At 43.1% G+C, this 17,360-nt stretch overlaps 1 protein-coding gene across 2 annotated transcripts; it reads right to left on the bottom strand.

The window, feature by feature from the left end:
- Positions 1-568: 568 nt before the first annotated feature.
- On the bottom strand, positions 569-12,109 carry LOC106587473 (plakophilin-3-like). 2 transcript variants are annotated; one of them, XM_014175886.2, is made up of 13 exons: positions 11,742-12,109; positions 9,380-9,468; positions 8,249-8,928; positions 7,981-8,104; positions 7,576-7,801; positions 4,981-5,155; positions 4,762-4,879; positions 4,192-4,356; positions 3,850-4,032; positions 3,550-3,703; positions 3,197-3,392; positions 2,995-3,082; positions 569-1,380 (listed from the first exon to the last, which is right to left on the bottom strand). In XM_014175886.2, exons 1-13 carry the CDS (start codon positions 11,965-11,967, stop codon positions 1,339-1,341), a joined length of 2,466 nt encoding a protein of 821 aa, XP_014031361.1. In that variant the 5' UTR covers positions 11,968-12,109; the 3' UTR covers positions 569-1,338. The 2 variants fall into 2 exon arrangements, with proteins under 2 accessions (XP_014031361.1, XP_014031362.1); XM_014175887.2 differs by having other exon boundaries at positions 7,576-7,780; positions 11,742-12,106.
- Between the last annotated feature and the right edge of the window lie 5,251 nt (positions 12,110-17,360).

Raw genomic sequence — 17,360 nt, 5'->3', positions numbered from 1 at the left:
ACGCCCTGTTTGGCCTGCCACCAATGAGAACAATTTCTCCCACAAGAGAAGGCAGTACAAGGAGCCCAAATGCTTCAGAGGAAACTCCATACAATGTGCATATAATTAAACTTACCAGTAAAAAAGAGAAAACAAGTTCCCTTGAGTTTGATTGTATCTTTACAATGCAATCATGTATCATGCCAAATCAATTCAATTAAACTATTACTTATGAGAAGCAATTCACCTCACATACTGTAACAGAACACAGTGTGAGCTAGCCAACGTAGATGAATAATGCAGAGAAGTAATGACCTGTGTGTGCAGTGGCCTCAGAGTTGGGTTCAGAGTTGGGTTAAACTTCCTGTATCAGACTCAGACATACATCAATGTGTCAGAGGTCATACTGGGCAGTACTGTAAAGTCTGCTTTCATATTCAACACTCCTCAGCACTTTATTTAGACGCCATTATTGCAAATTCTTTCTTAGTCATAAATGACACAAGGGTGAGTGAATTTCAGAAGCAGGGAGGGTTTTGCGATTAGTAACCATTATGAAACAATGTAGCACAGATCTGTGAGGGATGGGTAAGATAATGAGAAGTTTATTTTCATTCTAAAAGGATACACTGGGGACAACTGTCTGGTCATGTCAGATGCTGTTTATTGTTAGTTATTTAGGGTGAAAATAAACACAGAAGAGGCTCCTTGGATGGAACAGGAAAACATTGTTTCACCATGAAGTGGAGACTGGGGTGATTAAAAGCAGGGGCTCTTTGAAATGCTCTGGTGATTATTAGTTGAAAGGGGAGTTTGGAGGGCACCCATCCTGTATCTTGTCTTTCAGTGAAGCATCCATGTACCGTAGAACTAATAACATCTAGAGGGTTGTATTCACTGTATGTCTGTAGGAATGGCAGGTTGAGCCCATATGGTATCAGAGATGAAAAGAGGCATCCAATGCCTTTTACGGGATGAGTCCACTAAATCCAAACATTCACACATATGCATGCACACAGGCATGGACCACGCACACACACACACACACACACACACACCGTCCTGAAGTGAAGATTCCTCAGTCATCCAACACACTCTCATGACAATACAAATACTAAGCTGGTAAAGCAGTCCATTTTGAAAGACCAATAAAATGTGATAAAATAAAAAATATTGAGTAAAGAAAAGCTGCTTGTCCTCCGTCCTTGGCGGCCGGTAAATACATTCCTCAGAATAATTCAGGTTCCATCAATGCATCCATTTGAGACCAGATGTGTCAGGTTCATTGTGGGGGTCCTCCTGCTGGGTCTACCAGCAGGTCCAGAATATGAATCCAGTCACCGGGCCAAGCCGTCTGTTCTAAATGGCCGTGTCGGTGAAGTCACACCTCGTGAACCCTTTCTGTAAAACACAAGGGAGAAGGCCACTTAGATAGAGCAGTCTGTTTTTAGAAATGGTAAATAGTTGGCCCGGGACGATACCAGTATCACAATGTTTTGTTCCATGGCAAAAATGAAAACACGAAGCAGATCAAACTCTTTGCTCCTTGAAAAATCTGCTGTATGTGAAATAGTGTGTGCTATAGCTTGGAAAATCAATACATGTGACTGGATGACAACATAATGATGTTTGTTTCCAACATTAGGGCTAAAGAAGTTAGATCCACTTTTGTTTCCTTGCCACGATACTAAATAGTATCAAATAAATATAATCAAATTTTATTTGTCACATGCCCTGAATACAACAGGTGTAGACTTTACAGTGAAATGCTTACTTACGAGACCTTTCCCAACAATGCAGAGTTAAAAAGTACGAAAACATATTGCTAAATAAAAAAAGTTAAACAGTAACAGCATAAAATAACATAAGGAGTACTGGTACAAAGTCAATGTGCAGAGGTACATGCAGCCAGTGGAGGCTGCTAAGGGGAGGACGGCTATTAATAATGGCTGGAATGGAGTCAGCGGAGTGGTGTCAAACACATGAAACGTGGTTTCCATATGGTTGATACCATTCCATTGGATCCATTTCAGCCATTATAATGAGCCATCCTCCCCTCAGCAGCCTCCACTGATGTAGGTAGGGTAAAAGTGAATACATTTTTTTATAAAGGTGTCAATGTAAATAGTCCAGGTAGCCAGTATATTAACTGTTTAGCAATCTTGTGGTTTGGGTGTGGAAGATGATCAGGAGCCTTTTGGTCCCAGACGCTCTTGTACCACTTGCTGTGAGGTAGAGAGAACAGTCTATGACAATTTTTCACGATTCTGGTATCGTCCCGGCCCCAGTAAACAGGCCTAAATATTATACAGTGTGAAGAGGGCACATATAAGGGACAAACAGTGTTTACAAGTGTCAACTGAAGATTGTTTTTTCTCTGTGCAAAATATCAGACAGCCATTATCTTGCAAGAGACAATCAATGGCTGCTCCCAGCATCCCACTGCCAGATTCCAAACATACCAAGGGACAAGACACTGCACTACAAACTCAAGTAGCACTATAGCACAAAGGAGAGGACTGTCCAGTTGCCAACCACCAAGCCAAGGTGTTTTACTGGTCCTGTTCAATAAACCCCAAAACAACTCAAGCAAAGAAAACCATGATATAAAAGATAGTCTAAATATATAACCGATAACAGATAACTAGATTGTATAAACTTGAACTGATAACTGTAGTATCTGCACAGAATGAGGATTCCTAAGGGCCACAAGAAAAATTCACTTCCATGAAAATGTAATAATTAAAAGCTTTAGTGAAAATATTTAAATTTGCTGTGCCAAACAACTATGGGGGATATCAGTGGATGCAGGGGAGGGGGACGGGAGAATGCTGAGAACTGAGAAAAAAAAGAGTGAGACTAACCATTAGAGGCCATAAAGAAAATAAAGACCCATCTGGACCAAGACAAGAGGTTAGAGGGCCATGCAAAATGGAGGAGGCCAAACGACCCCCCCGTTTCCTGCTCTCCAATCCCATCTATCACAATGTCTATGTTAAATGGTGTTAGCCTCACCTGTTTATAATCTTTATGCAGCTTGTTGTACTGGAACATGTTGAAGAGTACCGTGGAAGCAGCCTTGGCAGCCTTCAGCATCCCTGAGCTATAGTAGGAGAAAAACATAGTCAAACAACAGGAGCCAGACAGTAAATTGGAAATAAAAAGCAGACACAATGAATAACAAAACCAAGAACACTGACAGACAAGATTCACTAACCTGCTGTTGTGGGAAGACTTGATTGCAACAAGTTTGGGGAGTCCATCAAAGAAGGTGATGTCTCTCGCTGCCAGTGAGCTGCCTGCAACCAGGTTGTTGAGGGTCCCACATATGTTGACCACCACTTCACCGGAGGGTTCCTTCTGGTGGCCATCACTGGGGAGCTTGGTCACCAGAACGTTCACTACCTTCGTAGCTGGAGGTCAGAAGAGTGAGATGTAGCCATTCTTTAAAGTCTCCTTATAAGGGGAATTACTGTGATTAATATGCATGGAATGGATGGATACAAGGTTGTGGGCAGGAGAGACAGAGGTAGAAATGAACAGTGTGGGGTACTGGGGGTTGAGTCTCACCCATGTCGTCCTTGTTTCTGCTGTGTCGGGACAGGTTCCTCAGGAGGCCAGTGAGGGAACGCATCTCCTGGTCCTTTTGTGTCTGCAGGAGGTCCAGCACCACAGGCAGCATCCGCTCCTGCTCTAAAGCCACCCAACTCAGCACTGACGCCCACTGATACACAAGGAGGAAGGGGAATTCAACACTAGTGTTGAGTACATTTTCAGTTGAACTGTAAATCTGAATGAAGCATAAGTAGCCTATCATGGTGAAAGTGATGGCTAGGTCAGCCCGTGGGGGAGAGGAGGGGTGGGACCTACCCTGGTCTCTCCGGCTGTGATGTTCTGCAGGGCCCCTGCTGCAGCCTCTCGTGTTGCCGTGTTGGTCTCATGGTGCTGCAGCACGCGGTTATACAGCCCCACCACCTGGGGGTGCCACAGCCACTCCGCCCCCTTCGGCTGCTTAGCCACCTCTGAGAAGGTGGACAGTTCCTGGTTCCGTCGCTATAGAGATCAGGGGGAGAGATTCATTACAGAAAAAACATATCATGGTCCCACATCCATCAGGAATGTATGACGACATACTGTACATGTTTCAGTGTCTTGATGTTTAGCCATAATTTGATATTTCCTTTGGTTTTGCCTTGTGTAACTGACACCTACCTCTTTTGCCTTCTTGCTCTGTGGGGTGAAACAGCCAATGGACTCAGTCTCAGTAGTGGCTCTGGCCCGCGTAGGCCCCTCCAGTCGCAGTAGGGTTGAGGAAGGGATCTCACTGTACAGCTGATAAGACAGGTTCCTCAGGACACCCACTGCATTCTCTACACCCTGCAGGCACATACAAAGATGGAGGGAGGGGGGGAAGAGAGAGAAGGAGAGAGCGAGGGAGAGAGAGGGAGAGGGTGAGATGGAAACACTGGTGGCCATTGTGTCTCTCAGAGCAGCCTGCGTTACATAAGGCACAGCAGATAGGCCACAGCATGACCAGTCTGGCTGTCTGGTAGATAATGCAAACAGTACCACTAATGATGAACTGTACAGATACTTTGATTGGCTCTCACTCTACCCCAGCTGAACCAATGAGTTGCTGAAGCCTATAGTATTTAAGATCAAATCAAATGAGATATTAAATCAGGGAAAAGGGTTTGACCTGAAAGAACATGCCCAGAAAAAGAATCAAGTTGTGAAAGAAACACACAATAATGTGACATAGGTAGAACAGTTGAGGCGTACTTTGTCCTCTGCTTTCTCATCCTGAAGGGAGTTCTGGATGTAGGCCACCAGAGAGTCCACCAGCCCTCGCATGTCTCTCATCTGCTGCCTCGTCCTCTCATTCACTGAGCTCAGGTTCCTGAACAGAGGAAGAGAGTACAGAGAAGTTGTATACAGTACATGTATCAGTCCGTGTACAGTGTGTATGTATACAACATGTAGGCAGATAGGTATAGCTACCTCAGGCAGCCTGTGGTGTTGTAGAAGATGTCTGCCTCAGATGGACTCTGACGGATCAGCTCTGAATCTCCACCACTGCACAGGGGCACCAGCACCCTCTCTGTGAGCTCACTCAATGTCTCTCTGGCCAACCTCTCCTTCAGACTCTCCTTAGAGGACATGTTCCACAGAATACCTGCAGGACAGACAGAGGAGAGAGAGGGTCTATTGAACCACTCCGTCGGATACACAAAAACGGCCTCTATGACCAGGATAGAGTGTGTGCTGATAACCTGACATCCAAATGATTTAACTTCAATAGGTCTAAATAATCACTATTATCACAGTGGGATTCATGTTATATGATGCCAAAGTAAACCCTTGGGAGCCTATTTTCTATGTGGCCAATAAATAATATCTGATGTATCAATATCTAATCACATGTTATTTTGTCACATGCGCCAAATACAACAGGTGTAAACCTGAAATGCTTACTTAGAATCTTAACCAACAATGCAGTTTTAAGAAAATAAAAAGTGTTAGGACAGTATTTACTAAAATAAACTGAAATAAAAAAATAATGTAAATAAAAAATAAGACAAATTGAAAAAATAACAAATAATTAAGGAGCAACAAAAAAGTAACAGTAGCAAGGCTATATACAGGGGGTACCGGTCCAGAGTCAATCTGCGGGGGCAGCGGTTAGTCGAGGTAATTGAGGTAATATGTACATGTAGGTAGAGGTAAAGTGACTATGCATGGATAATAAACAGAAAGTAGCAGCAGCGTAAAAATGAGGGTGGGGGGGTACAATGCTAATTGTCCGGGTATTGACATGCATATTATTAATATTAGCTCTCTGTGTACATCCAAGGCCCAGCCGTGCTGCCCTTTTCTAAGCCAATTGCAATTTTCCTATGTCCTTTTTTGTGGCACCTGACCATATGACTGAACAGTAGTCAAGGTGTGACAAAACTAGGGCCTGTGGGACCTGCCTTGTTAATAGTGTTGTTAAGATGGCAGAGCATTGCTTTATTATAGACAGACTTCTCCCCATCTTAGCTACTACTGCATCAATATGTTTGACCATGACAGTTTACAATCTAGGGTTACTCCAAGCAGTTTTAGTCATCTCAACTTGCTCAATTTCCACAAGATTTAGTTGAGGTTTAGGGTTTAGTGAGTGTTTTGTTCCAAATACAATGCTTTTAGTTTCAGAAATATTTAGGGCTAACTTATTCCTTGCCATCCACTCTGAAACTAACTGCAGCTCTTTGTTGAGTGTTGCAGTCATTTCAGTCGCTGTCGTAGCTAACGTGTATAATGTTGAGTCATCCGCATACATAGACACTCTGGCTTTACTCAAAGTCAGTGGCATGTCGTTAGTAAAAATTGAAAAAAGCAAGGGGCCTAAACAGCTACCTTGGGGAAATCCTGATTCTAACTGGACTATATTTGAGTGGCTTCCATTAAAGAACACCCTCTGTGTTCTGTTAGACAAGTAACTCTTTATCCACATTATAGCAGGGGGTGTAAAGCCATAACACATACATTTTTCCAGCAGCAGACTATGACTGATAATGTCAAAAGCTGCACTGAAGTCTAACAAGACAGCCCCCACAATAATGTTATCATCAATTTCTCTCAGCCAATCATCAGTCATTTGTGTAAGTGCTATGCTTGTTGAGTGTCCTTCCCTATAAGCATGCTGAAATTCTGTTGTCAATTTATTTACTGTGAAATTGCATTGTATCTGGTCCAAAAAAATTGAAGTTTACTAAGGGTTTACTAAGGGTTGGTAACAGGCCGGTCGGCTATTTGAGCCAGTAAAGGGGGCTTTACTATTTTTGGGTAGCGGAATGACTTTAGCTTCCCTCCAGGCCTGAGGGCACATGCTCTCTAGTAGCCTTAAATTGAAGATGTGGCAAATAGGAGTGGCAATATCGTCTGCTATTATCCTCAGTAATTTTCCATCTAGATTGTCAGACCCCGGTGGCTTGTCATTGTTGATAGACAACATCATTTTTTCACCTCTTCCACACTGACTTTACGGAATTCAAAAGTACAATTCTTGTCTTTCATAATTTGGTCCGATATACTTGGATATGTAGTGTCAGCATTTGTTGCCGGCATGTCATCCCTACGTTTGCTTATCTTGCCAATGAAAAAGTAATTAAAATAGTTTGCAATATCAGCTTTGTGATGAATGAGCCATCTGATTCAATAAACGAAGGAGCCGAGTTGGCTTTATTTCCCCAAAATGTCATTTGTCTGGACTTCTCAAAGCCGTAGAAACATTCACACAGTAGCAATGTTATTCATAAAACTGATAGGATATTGATATTGGTTAGAAAAAAGCAAATGGCATTGATATAGATTTTCCATATCAGTGTCCATCACTACTAAAACTATATTCTATTTGGGATTAAAACTTTATTAACTTTATGTTGGACTCTAATTGAAAGAAAGTGTTTGTTTGAATCTCTGATTGGGGACATGTCACTTTGACTGTTTTGCTTTTGTTGCTCTCATACTGACACAGTATTTCCTTGAACTTTAAAATTGTAACTTAGTTTGAGATCCAAGCTGATTGTTAAAGTATATAGATGATCTTACCAGTGACGTTCTTGCGAAGCTCCTCATCTGGTTCGTTTAGGACACTGATGAGCTTGGCTATTCCCCCAGCCTCAATGAGGGCCGCCTTGTTGTCCATGTTCTCATAGATGAGGTTGCGTGTAGCGCCTGTAGTGTTGCGCTGGACCTCCTGGCTGTCACTGCTGAAGAGCTGCACCAGGGCTGGAACACCCTTCAGCAGACGCACCTGTAGACAGGGTGGGCCAGTCTATATGACTATCAGGCTGACTTACTAAGCCATAACAAGACAACAAATTATATATTACAATGGATTTTTGATAAGAGCATGGAGAACTCAGTTTAGTTTAAACAGTAGGGCTGTAAATTCCATTTTGGGCAATGAAGTATGTTACTGTAAATGGCTATTTATTGAGAAGGATCTGTTACCTGGTTCTTGGCATCACTGCTATGGTAACATTGGTGCTGGATGTAGGCTGCTCCCAGCACCTGCATGGCTGTGTCGGACATGGAGAGATAGTTGACCGCGGTGGGCATGTCTAAACTGTGCATTCTGTCCATAAACACCAGGGAGGAAAAGGAGAGTGAGGTTAATCAGAAACCTATAACAGTTATGTAAGAAGAACAGAATGTACCTAGGGCTACGTTTGTCCGTCTGATATTGCAGGAGATGTTGAACAGCCCACGCATCTCTCACCCTCCGAGTTTCTCGTTGCTGTCAGCTGAATCCCTGCCCCCATCAGGCACGTCCGTGTCTTTCCCCACACTCTTCCTGCTGTGCAAGGAGGCCGGTCGGGGCAGGGAGTTCTGGTACTGACCCCAGCCTCCGCACACACTGCCACTGCCCCCGCCAGACACCTGCTGCCACTGCTGCAGCCCCGACGCTGAGCTCAGATGTTGCTGCTGCTGCTGTTGTCTGTTGTTGATGCGACTAATGGTATGGTGGGCGGGGCCTCTGTAGGAGTGCTGGTAAAATGGCTCCGCCTCTCTCCACCCACCGCTACCACCTCCCGCCAGGGTTCCACTGAGGGTGCGCCTCATCGTTGCTGGAGCAGATATACCTTCACCGTGATAGGAGTGGAACTCTATTGCCATGCCATCCCGGGCCACCCAGCTGGCCACTGGGTTGGGCTGCTGGTGGGGCAGGGTGAGCAGGCCTCCCACACTCTGGACCACTGCCTCTTGGTCAGCCTGACAAACTGATCTGGACCTGGTGGTCCTTGTCTGGCTGGTCTGGTAGTCACCCAGCTGGATGTCGTCATGGTGGAGGTAGTCAGTGTTGACTGGAGGCTGGCTGATTCTGTATCTGGGTCCTAACTCCACCGCTGAGCGAGACGAGTACCCACCTCCCAAGTACTGCTGAGATACCGGGGGCATCTAGAGGACATACAGAAAGGACACTGTTACACTTAACTATCTACACTATAATAATCCCCAAAAAGCAAACATTGGCCAAACTGTCTAGTCTAAAAATGAGGTAATGGGTAATATGTTTTTAGACTCTTTGGGCAGTAGAATCCTGTCCAGAGGTTTTTGTTTCTGTGTCTCATCTAAACATAGTTATGGTAGGATCCTGTGAAATACTGCATGTATGTGCTGTGAGGGTGCAGCTGTGAAGTGTGTCACTGTGGCAGGACTGTGGAGCTTCTTTTTTTTAACACATATTTAGATTTAGTTAGATAAGTTTAGATAAGTTTAGATAAGGGACAAAGGTAGCATGGTAATCAGATAGAAAAGCAGGACTTTGGGGCTATTAGATTAGGGTTATCATGAAGGCAAAAATAAACACAACTAAACATGAGAAAATATGAAGTCCTACAGTACTCACCTTCATGGTCCTGCTCCCTGTGTTATACACCATTGACTTAGAGCTGAATCTGGGGTTGTACGTGTTATATCTCATTGTGCCACCATGGTCTACATGTGGATAGAGAAAGACTTTGTCTTAGACAGAGAATGCAACCACAACTTTCTCCTGAGATAACAACTTCGTAATTAATCTAATTACATATTAATGAAGCTATAATGTGTCTTGCAAAGCACCTGTTCTTGTTATCAAAAAAAAAGTGTGACAAATGATGACTCTGATTAGCTTCTTGCCACTTGCTTTGCTATTTGGACTCATGGTTACTATGTTTGTGCATGAGAAAACAACAACTATATCAGCCTCAGCTGTACACCAAGACAAGCAGCAAACATTTAAAAATGTAAACACACACCCAGGGAGATATTGCACAATACCTCATGTTTTAGAGGGGATTAGCCTAAAACTGGAGCTGCACTGTACTGAGATATAGAAACATTGAGGGAAGAAACAAGCTAATGTTGGACTAAGCAAGCAGGGTAGTATACCTTTGGGAGACTCTTTGTTTAGTGAGAGAGTGCATAACAGGACATAAAAATCACATTTTCTTAATGTGTATACAAGCACTGTATGTTTTGACTGTATAACCATGGCAACAGTGTGATAATATGATGTTGTCATTTGAGACAGTATTATCTATAGCCCCCTGTTGAGTTTGAATAGGAGTTGCCATAACATAAGTTATTGTCAAATAAACTATGCATTATATTCCCAATATCCCCTCCATTATGAGTTTTACTTACACACACATACACACACACGAATATGATCAATTGTTGGGAATGTACTTCACTGCTGAGTGAAATAGGCCTACTATCACTGTATGTTTTCAATCAAAAAAAAATTTCTTAATTAGTTTATAACAGCACTATAATTAACAGTATAGTTTTCCCAACACACGTTGTCTGCCTTCTCATTGCAAAACACAGGCAGCTGACTGATTTATGTGTTGGTTTCACGTAGTTCTTTCTGAGACGCCATCTGACTACAATATCCAACCCAACCCAACCAACCCTGTCCAAAATAGAACATGAGCTGAGCAGGTTGGTGCTACTGATAACCCATTCTGAAGAGGTGAATGTATGGAACATTCGTGTCCAACCATCAGAGGGTCCCACTTTTTTAATCAGAGCTTTATGTTATCAATATCCCCCATGACTAGCAGTTCAAAACTACCATTATACTTTATCATATTATACTGTATTGTGCATCATTTCCCTCCCCAATCCTGTCAAAAAATGATGTCATAAAGTGTCAACTATTCAAAATTGACATGCTCAAAACATTGCCCACTAAACTAGCTACCTGAGGATATAATTCTAGTGATAAAAAAATAAACGTTCTCCAACTGTGTAACCATTTTGAGGAATCCAGCTAAATATTCCTTCTATTAGTATTGGGCATGAAATAATCTTTAAAAGTGTTAAATCAGTCAGCACAAGGATCAAATGCTCTGAGACTAAATACTACCCTTTTCTTCAATAATTAGCTGAGTTTATCTTCTGTCACTTATGAGCCATGTGACTGTTACTTGTTCATACTGTATAGGCATCAAACTTCTGCTAAAATCTAAAGCCTTGGGTGTGACAGCCTTGTAAGGTGTGAATGAGGAACCCATGAAAAGGAATGTGACACTCACATAATATGGTTCATTACCACATGCAGTGATATTTCCTGGCTGTTACTAAATGTTATGCTTTTTCAGAATATCACATCTTCTGTTTAAAAGCATCTGTGTATAAATAACATTTTATATACAGAATTACTGTTTGGCATGTGTGAGGACCATTGGTCAGATCACTCAGATGTGTTACCTTGCCCCTGCATGTTATGAAATACCTGCAGGGCTGCATTTTTATGGCATGTAGGAGAGAGTAATATAGCCTAGATGGGGGGTTGGAGGTGGTCTAACGGGAAACCGCTGTATCTTAATATGACTACTCACACCACACTATAAACCCTTAACCCCATCTGGTACCAGCAAGACCAGTCTACCAAGACAAGGACTAGTTTCACTGATTAGAATACAATAATAATCAATCAATATTGACAAGTCTTTAGGCTACCAATGATAGAATGAACCTGTACATGTTTTGTATGTCAAAGGAAAACTGATCGTAGTATATTTGGACTGGATTTGTGTTGAAAGAGTAGGGTTGAGCCATCTTCCATAAGGGTGTAATTTAAAGAATTCCAAAACTTTTTTCATTAGTATTTGGTCTGGTCTACACACAGCTGGTAATTCATGTGTGCTTTTAAATTGAAAAACAAATGCCTCACATTTCTAAAATGGGACACAGGCTAAAACGTAAAATAAGTTGCCCACCTGGGGAAATGCAGTTCGAGCCGTTCAGCCGTGTGAGGGATGAAGACCTATTTTCTGCGAGGCGCAAATGGACTTGTTGTTGAACCCTCTTAGCCCTTTCCACCTCGTCCATTATGGAACCCCTCGGTCCCAACTGCACATCGGACGGGACTGCATAAGTGGTGACCGCGGTGTTGGGCTGTAGGGCGGACAGAAAGCAGCTCTCTGAAGCAACGGTCGCACTCATTGCGATAACCACAAATTGAAACAATCCTTTAAAATTGACAAAGGACAATCAAATAGAGTCCCCAGTTCGTTATTATGTGTAAATGACGCCAGCTCCTATGTATAAAGTGGCAGACTCATGCACTCAATAATTCCCAAAGTCACACAGACCACCCTGCTACACTTCTATCTGAACTTGTGCTTGCCTCCTCCAGCCAAACACTAGGAGTTATTTGATGTCACGCAGTCTCACATTGGCAATACATAGCCTACTGCAGCAGCTGCAGCAAAATACACTAGGAGAATGTTTAAATTTAAGCTGGAATCCTTAATTTGCAACATACATTTTTGGATATAAATTAAAGGAACTGTTCCAGTGAAAATTTAAATGGTAAAAGTTCACATTCTGTTAACTCATATGTTGTTGACTTATTCTATCCTCGTATAAACTCGTATTTGTGGCCAAAGCATAAAACACTTCAAAAACCCCACCTTAAACTTGTAGGCTATCTCAATGCTTGCCAATCAGCGGTCTACTGGCATGATTATTTTTAATGACCGCTATATGCCCACAATATTCTGTTGTTGGGGTACACTCTCACGATTTCAACACAGAAAACTAAACTATTTCAGCCATATTGTAATTGATTATAGGTAATATGCAAAATACATCTGGAAACAAACACTGTATAGCCTCAAAACGTTTTTAAAACTATACTTTTGAGGTCTTGTATGGTCAGAGGCAGGCAGCGTACTGTATTATCTTGTTTTTCCCTCACTACTGAATTGATGTGAATTGAATTGAAGTTATTAATTAGCCTATTAATTAGCTATGAAAAGACAGGACATCATTTGAGACCATGTCATCTCCTTCTGAACCAACATTGCATACCTTACCATCTTTGACCCATGCCCAGGTTTAGGTACCTAATGTAGGCGCTGTACATGGTACAGCGTGGTGCAAGATACAATAAGATACTCACAAGGCATACATGTATCATTATCCCATCAGATAATCCAAACACCCCAACATAGTCAGATTAAGGGACTCACCATCACAATAGGTTTTAGTATCATTTGCCAGAGTGTTTAAAATATTTTCTGTCTTCTTTCAGTATTCCTTCTACCTTCAGTTAGCTCTAGTCCATCTGTTCTCTTTTCCTGAAATCTCAGGTCTTTTAGGGAGGTGGTGGTTTTAGACTAAGGAGTGCTGAGCTTTCAGGGCTCACCCCTGATTTAACCCTTCCCTAATACTCCACGCCCTGGCCTGACTTAGATGAAGATGGGAGTATGGGATAGTGATAAAGATGGAGAGAAAGATGTGTCAAAGAGGAGAGGCTAGGTTAGAAGTGAAGATGTGATGTGAGATCATATTTAAACCAAACGTGTCTATATGGATCACAAACTGTCAGGGCCCAAAATTGTTATAGTGATATCAATGGGTTTGATGTCAGTGCACTGGTTCTGTTTGGGGAAGATTTTGTATGAGTGTGTGGTTAGATCAGAGGGTTAAAAGTGTTGACCTTAGTATAGCCTGCACTGTATGTCATTAACTTTCTCTCATGAACAGGCTGCTGTCATTGATTATGTAGTCAATCAATCAATCAAATTTATTTATAAAGCCCTTCTTACATCAGCTGTTGTCACAAAGTGGTGTACAGAAACCCAGCCTAAAACCCCAAACAGCAAGCAATGCAGGTGTAGAAGCACAGTGGCTAGGAAAAACTCCCTAGAAAGGCCGGAACCTAGGAAGAAACCTAGAGCGGAACCAGGCTATGAGGGGGGGCCAGTCCTCTTCTGGCTGTGCTGTGTGGAGATTATAACAGAACATGGCCAAAATGTTCAAATGTTCATAGATGACCAGCAGGGTCAAATAATAATAATCACAGTGGTTGTAGAGAGTGCAACAGGTCAGCACCTCAGGAGTAAATGTCAGTTGGCTTTTCATAGCCAATCATTCAGAGTATCTCTACCGCTCCTGCTGTCTCTAGAGAGTTATAAACAGCAGGTCTGGGACAGGTAGCACGTCCGGTGAACAGGTCAGGGTTCCATAGCCGCAGGCAGAACAGTTGAAACTGGAGCAGCAGAACGATCAGGCGGACTGGGGACAGCAAGGAGTAATCAGGCCATCAGGTAGTCCTGAGGCATGGTCCTAGGGCTCAGGTCCTCCGAGAGAAAGAAAGAAAGAAAGAAAGAAAGAAAGAAAGAAAGAAAGAAAGAAAGAAAGAAAGAAAGAAAGAAAGAAAGAAAGAAAGAAAGAGAGAAAGAGAGAGAGAATTAGAGAAAGCATACTTAAATTCACACAGGACACCGGATAAGACAGGAGAAATACTCCAGATATAACAGACTGACCTTAGTCCCCCAACACATAAACTATTGCAGCATAAATACTGGAGGCTGAGACAGGAGCTGTCGGGAGACATTGTAGCCCTGTCTGACGATACCCCCGGACAGGGCCAAGCATGCAGGATATAACCCCTCCCACTTTGCCAAAGCACAGCCCCCACACCACTAGAATGATATATCTTCAACCACCAACTTATCATCCTGAGACAAGGCAGAGTATAGCCCACGAAGATCTCCGCCACGCCACAAACCCAAGGGGGGGCGCCAACCCGGAGAGGAAGATCACGTCAGTGACTCAACCCACTCAAGTGACGCACCCCTCCTAGGGACGGCATGGAAGTGCACCAGTAAACCCCTGTAATAGGGTTTGAGGCAGAGAATCCCAGTGGAGAGAGGGCAACCAGCCAGGTAGAGACAGTAAGGGCGGTTCGTTGCTCCAGTGCCTTTCCGTTCACCTTCACACTCCTGGGCCACACTACACTCAATCATAGGATCTACTGAAGAGATGAGTCTTCAATAAAGACTTAAAGGTCGAGACCGAGTCTGCGTCTCTCACGTGGATAGGCAGACCATTCCATAAAAATGGAGCTCTGTTGGAGAAAGCCCTGCCTCCAGCTGTTTGCTTAAAAATTCTAGGAACAGTAAAGAGGCCTGTATCTTGTGACCGTAGCGTACGTGTAGGTATGTACGGCAGGACCAAATCGGAAAGATAGGTAGGAGCAAGCCCATGTACTGCTTTGTAGGTTAGCAGTAACAGCTTGAAATTCAGCCCTTGCCTTAACAGGACGCCAGTGTAGAGAGTCTAGCACTGGAGTAATATGATCATTCCGGGTAGCCGGAAAGTAGTGTAGGGACCATGCCAAGGCCTGTCAAGGTGATGCAGGAAGGTGGCACCGTAGAGATCCCGTAATTCATCATGTGATTCTATGGGTGGCACTGTGTGTCATGAAGTCTTTCTCAGGAACAGATTGCTGTCAATGATTCCCGTTGGACAACCGAACCTGTCAAGACCTGTCATGATCATTGGCAGCTAGCTGACTCAGGTTGGGTGGGTGGTTGCAGGTACACACACTGAGATCTTGAGAATAACTTTATCTTTTGGGTGGGGGGGAGGATTCAACCAGAAAAGCAGCTCATGTTTTCCCTTCCGGATGTCTCCAGATATAGGCCTACAAGCTAGTTCAGACTAACACACCCTACCTTCAAACTCACCATTGACCTGAAATTGAACTGAAATTAAAGAAATTATTGAATATCATTCTTGTGACTGAAAAGCAGCCCATTGGACAAGATACATTTATATTGCTGTTTGCATTTTTGTATGAATGAATACATTCAAAGCGTTGGTTTGAAAAAGTCCAATCCTTTGTTTCCACTGTGTTTCATTAGGACACAAACTAAACTGATTTCAGTCCCTTATTGCATAGTTTTGAGTGAGAACAAAAACAAGTATTAGTGAGGTCATCAGATGTGCCTTTCCTTACTCTGAAACAGTGACATCACTTTGGGAGTCTGTTCAGAATCCATGGCTACTCATTACAGGCTGTGGTAACACTTTATTTGGATAGTCCATCTGTAGATGCTCTACAGACTATCAGTAGCATTTTCAACTAACTAACTACTAACCCTAACCTTAACTCTTACCCTTATACTAAACCCTGACCGTAACCTTAGCAAGCAGTTGCTTATCAATAGATCATTAGTTGATAGTATGACCATCTGTAGAGCATCTACAGATGGAAAATCCGAACTATCCCTAAAAAAGTGTGACCCAGTGTAACGTGTACGCTAGGAGTCTGGAAGCAAGTACAGGGAGTGAATATTTAATAAATAACCGAACATGGAACAATACAAGAAACACGAGTAGCATACAGACATGAAACACAAACAGTCAATAATGCGTAGGGAAAGAACCAAAGGTAGTGACAATTATAAGGAAGGTAATCAGGAAGGTGATGGAGTCCAGGTGAGTCTGATGAGGCGCTGTTGCGCGTAACGATAGTGACAGGTGTGTGCAATAGTAGACTGGCGACCTCGAGCACCGGAGAGGGAGTATACGTGACAGTAACCCCACCCTGACACGCGACTCCAGCCGCAGGACGCCGACCAGAGGGACGGTCCTGGGGACCAAAATCAGGCCGATGGCTTCTGCTGAGGCGCGGAACCTGTCGAAGCCAGCTGAGACATGGGAGCCTGATGAAACGGCTGAGGCATGGGAGCCTGACGAACCGGCTGAGGCATGGGAGCCTGACGAGCCGGCAGAGGCATGGGAGCCTGACGAGCCGGCTGAGGCATGGGAGCCTGACGAGCTAGCTGAGGCATCCTTGGTAGCGTCGGCCACAGACGCTTGACGGGAAAACCAAGAATTGAGAACCTGTCGAGCCAGCTGAGGCATCCCCCGTTGCTTTGGCAGAGACCCTTGGATCCGACGTCACTAGTAAAAAAAGAAATACAAAAATACAAAAATCGCTGTTGCTTCCCTTTGGTGAGGCGTTATTCTGTAAGGTGTACGCTAGGATTTGGGAAGCAAGTACAGGGAGTGAATATTTAATGAATAAACGAACATGGAACAATACAAGAAACACGAGTACCGTAAAGACATGAAACAAATAATGCCTAGGGAAAGAACCAAAGGGAGTGACAGTTATAAGGAAGGTAATCAGGAAGGTGATGGAGTCCAGGTGAGTCTGATGAGACGCTGGTGCGCGTAACAATGGTGACAAGTGTGAGTAATAATAAGCGACTTCAAGCGCCAGAGAGGGAGTATACGTGACACCCTGGCTGTTGAGGAATGTCTACAGTACCTTCAGAAAGTATTCACACACCTTGACTTTTTCCACATTTTGTTGTGATACAAATGTTTTACATTTATATTTTGTGTCATTGGCCTACACACAATACCCCATAATGTCAAATTGGAATTATGTTTTTAGAAATTTTTACAAATTAATACAAAATTAAAAGCTGAAATGCCTTGAGTCAATAAGTATTCAAACCCTTTGTTATGGCAAGCCTAAATAAGTTCAGTAGTAAAAAAGTGCTTAACAAGTCACAAAATAAGTTCCATGG

This window comes from Salmo salar, chromosome ssa26 (assembly GCF_905237065.1).
Source record: "Salmo salar chromosome ssa26, Ssal_v3.1, whole genome shotgun sequence".
In the NCBI taxonomy this organism is placed as follows: Eukaryota; Metazoa; Chordata; class Actinopteri; order Salmoniformes; family Salmonidae; genus Salmo; species Salmo salar.
This window is presented reverse-complemented; position numbering and strand designations above follow the sequence as displayed.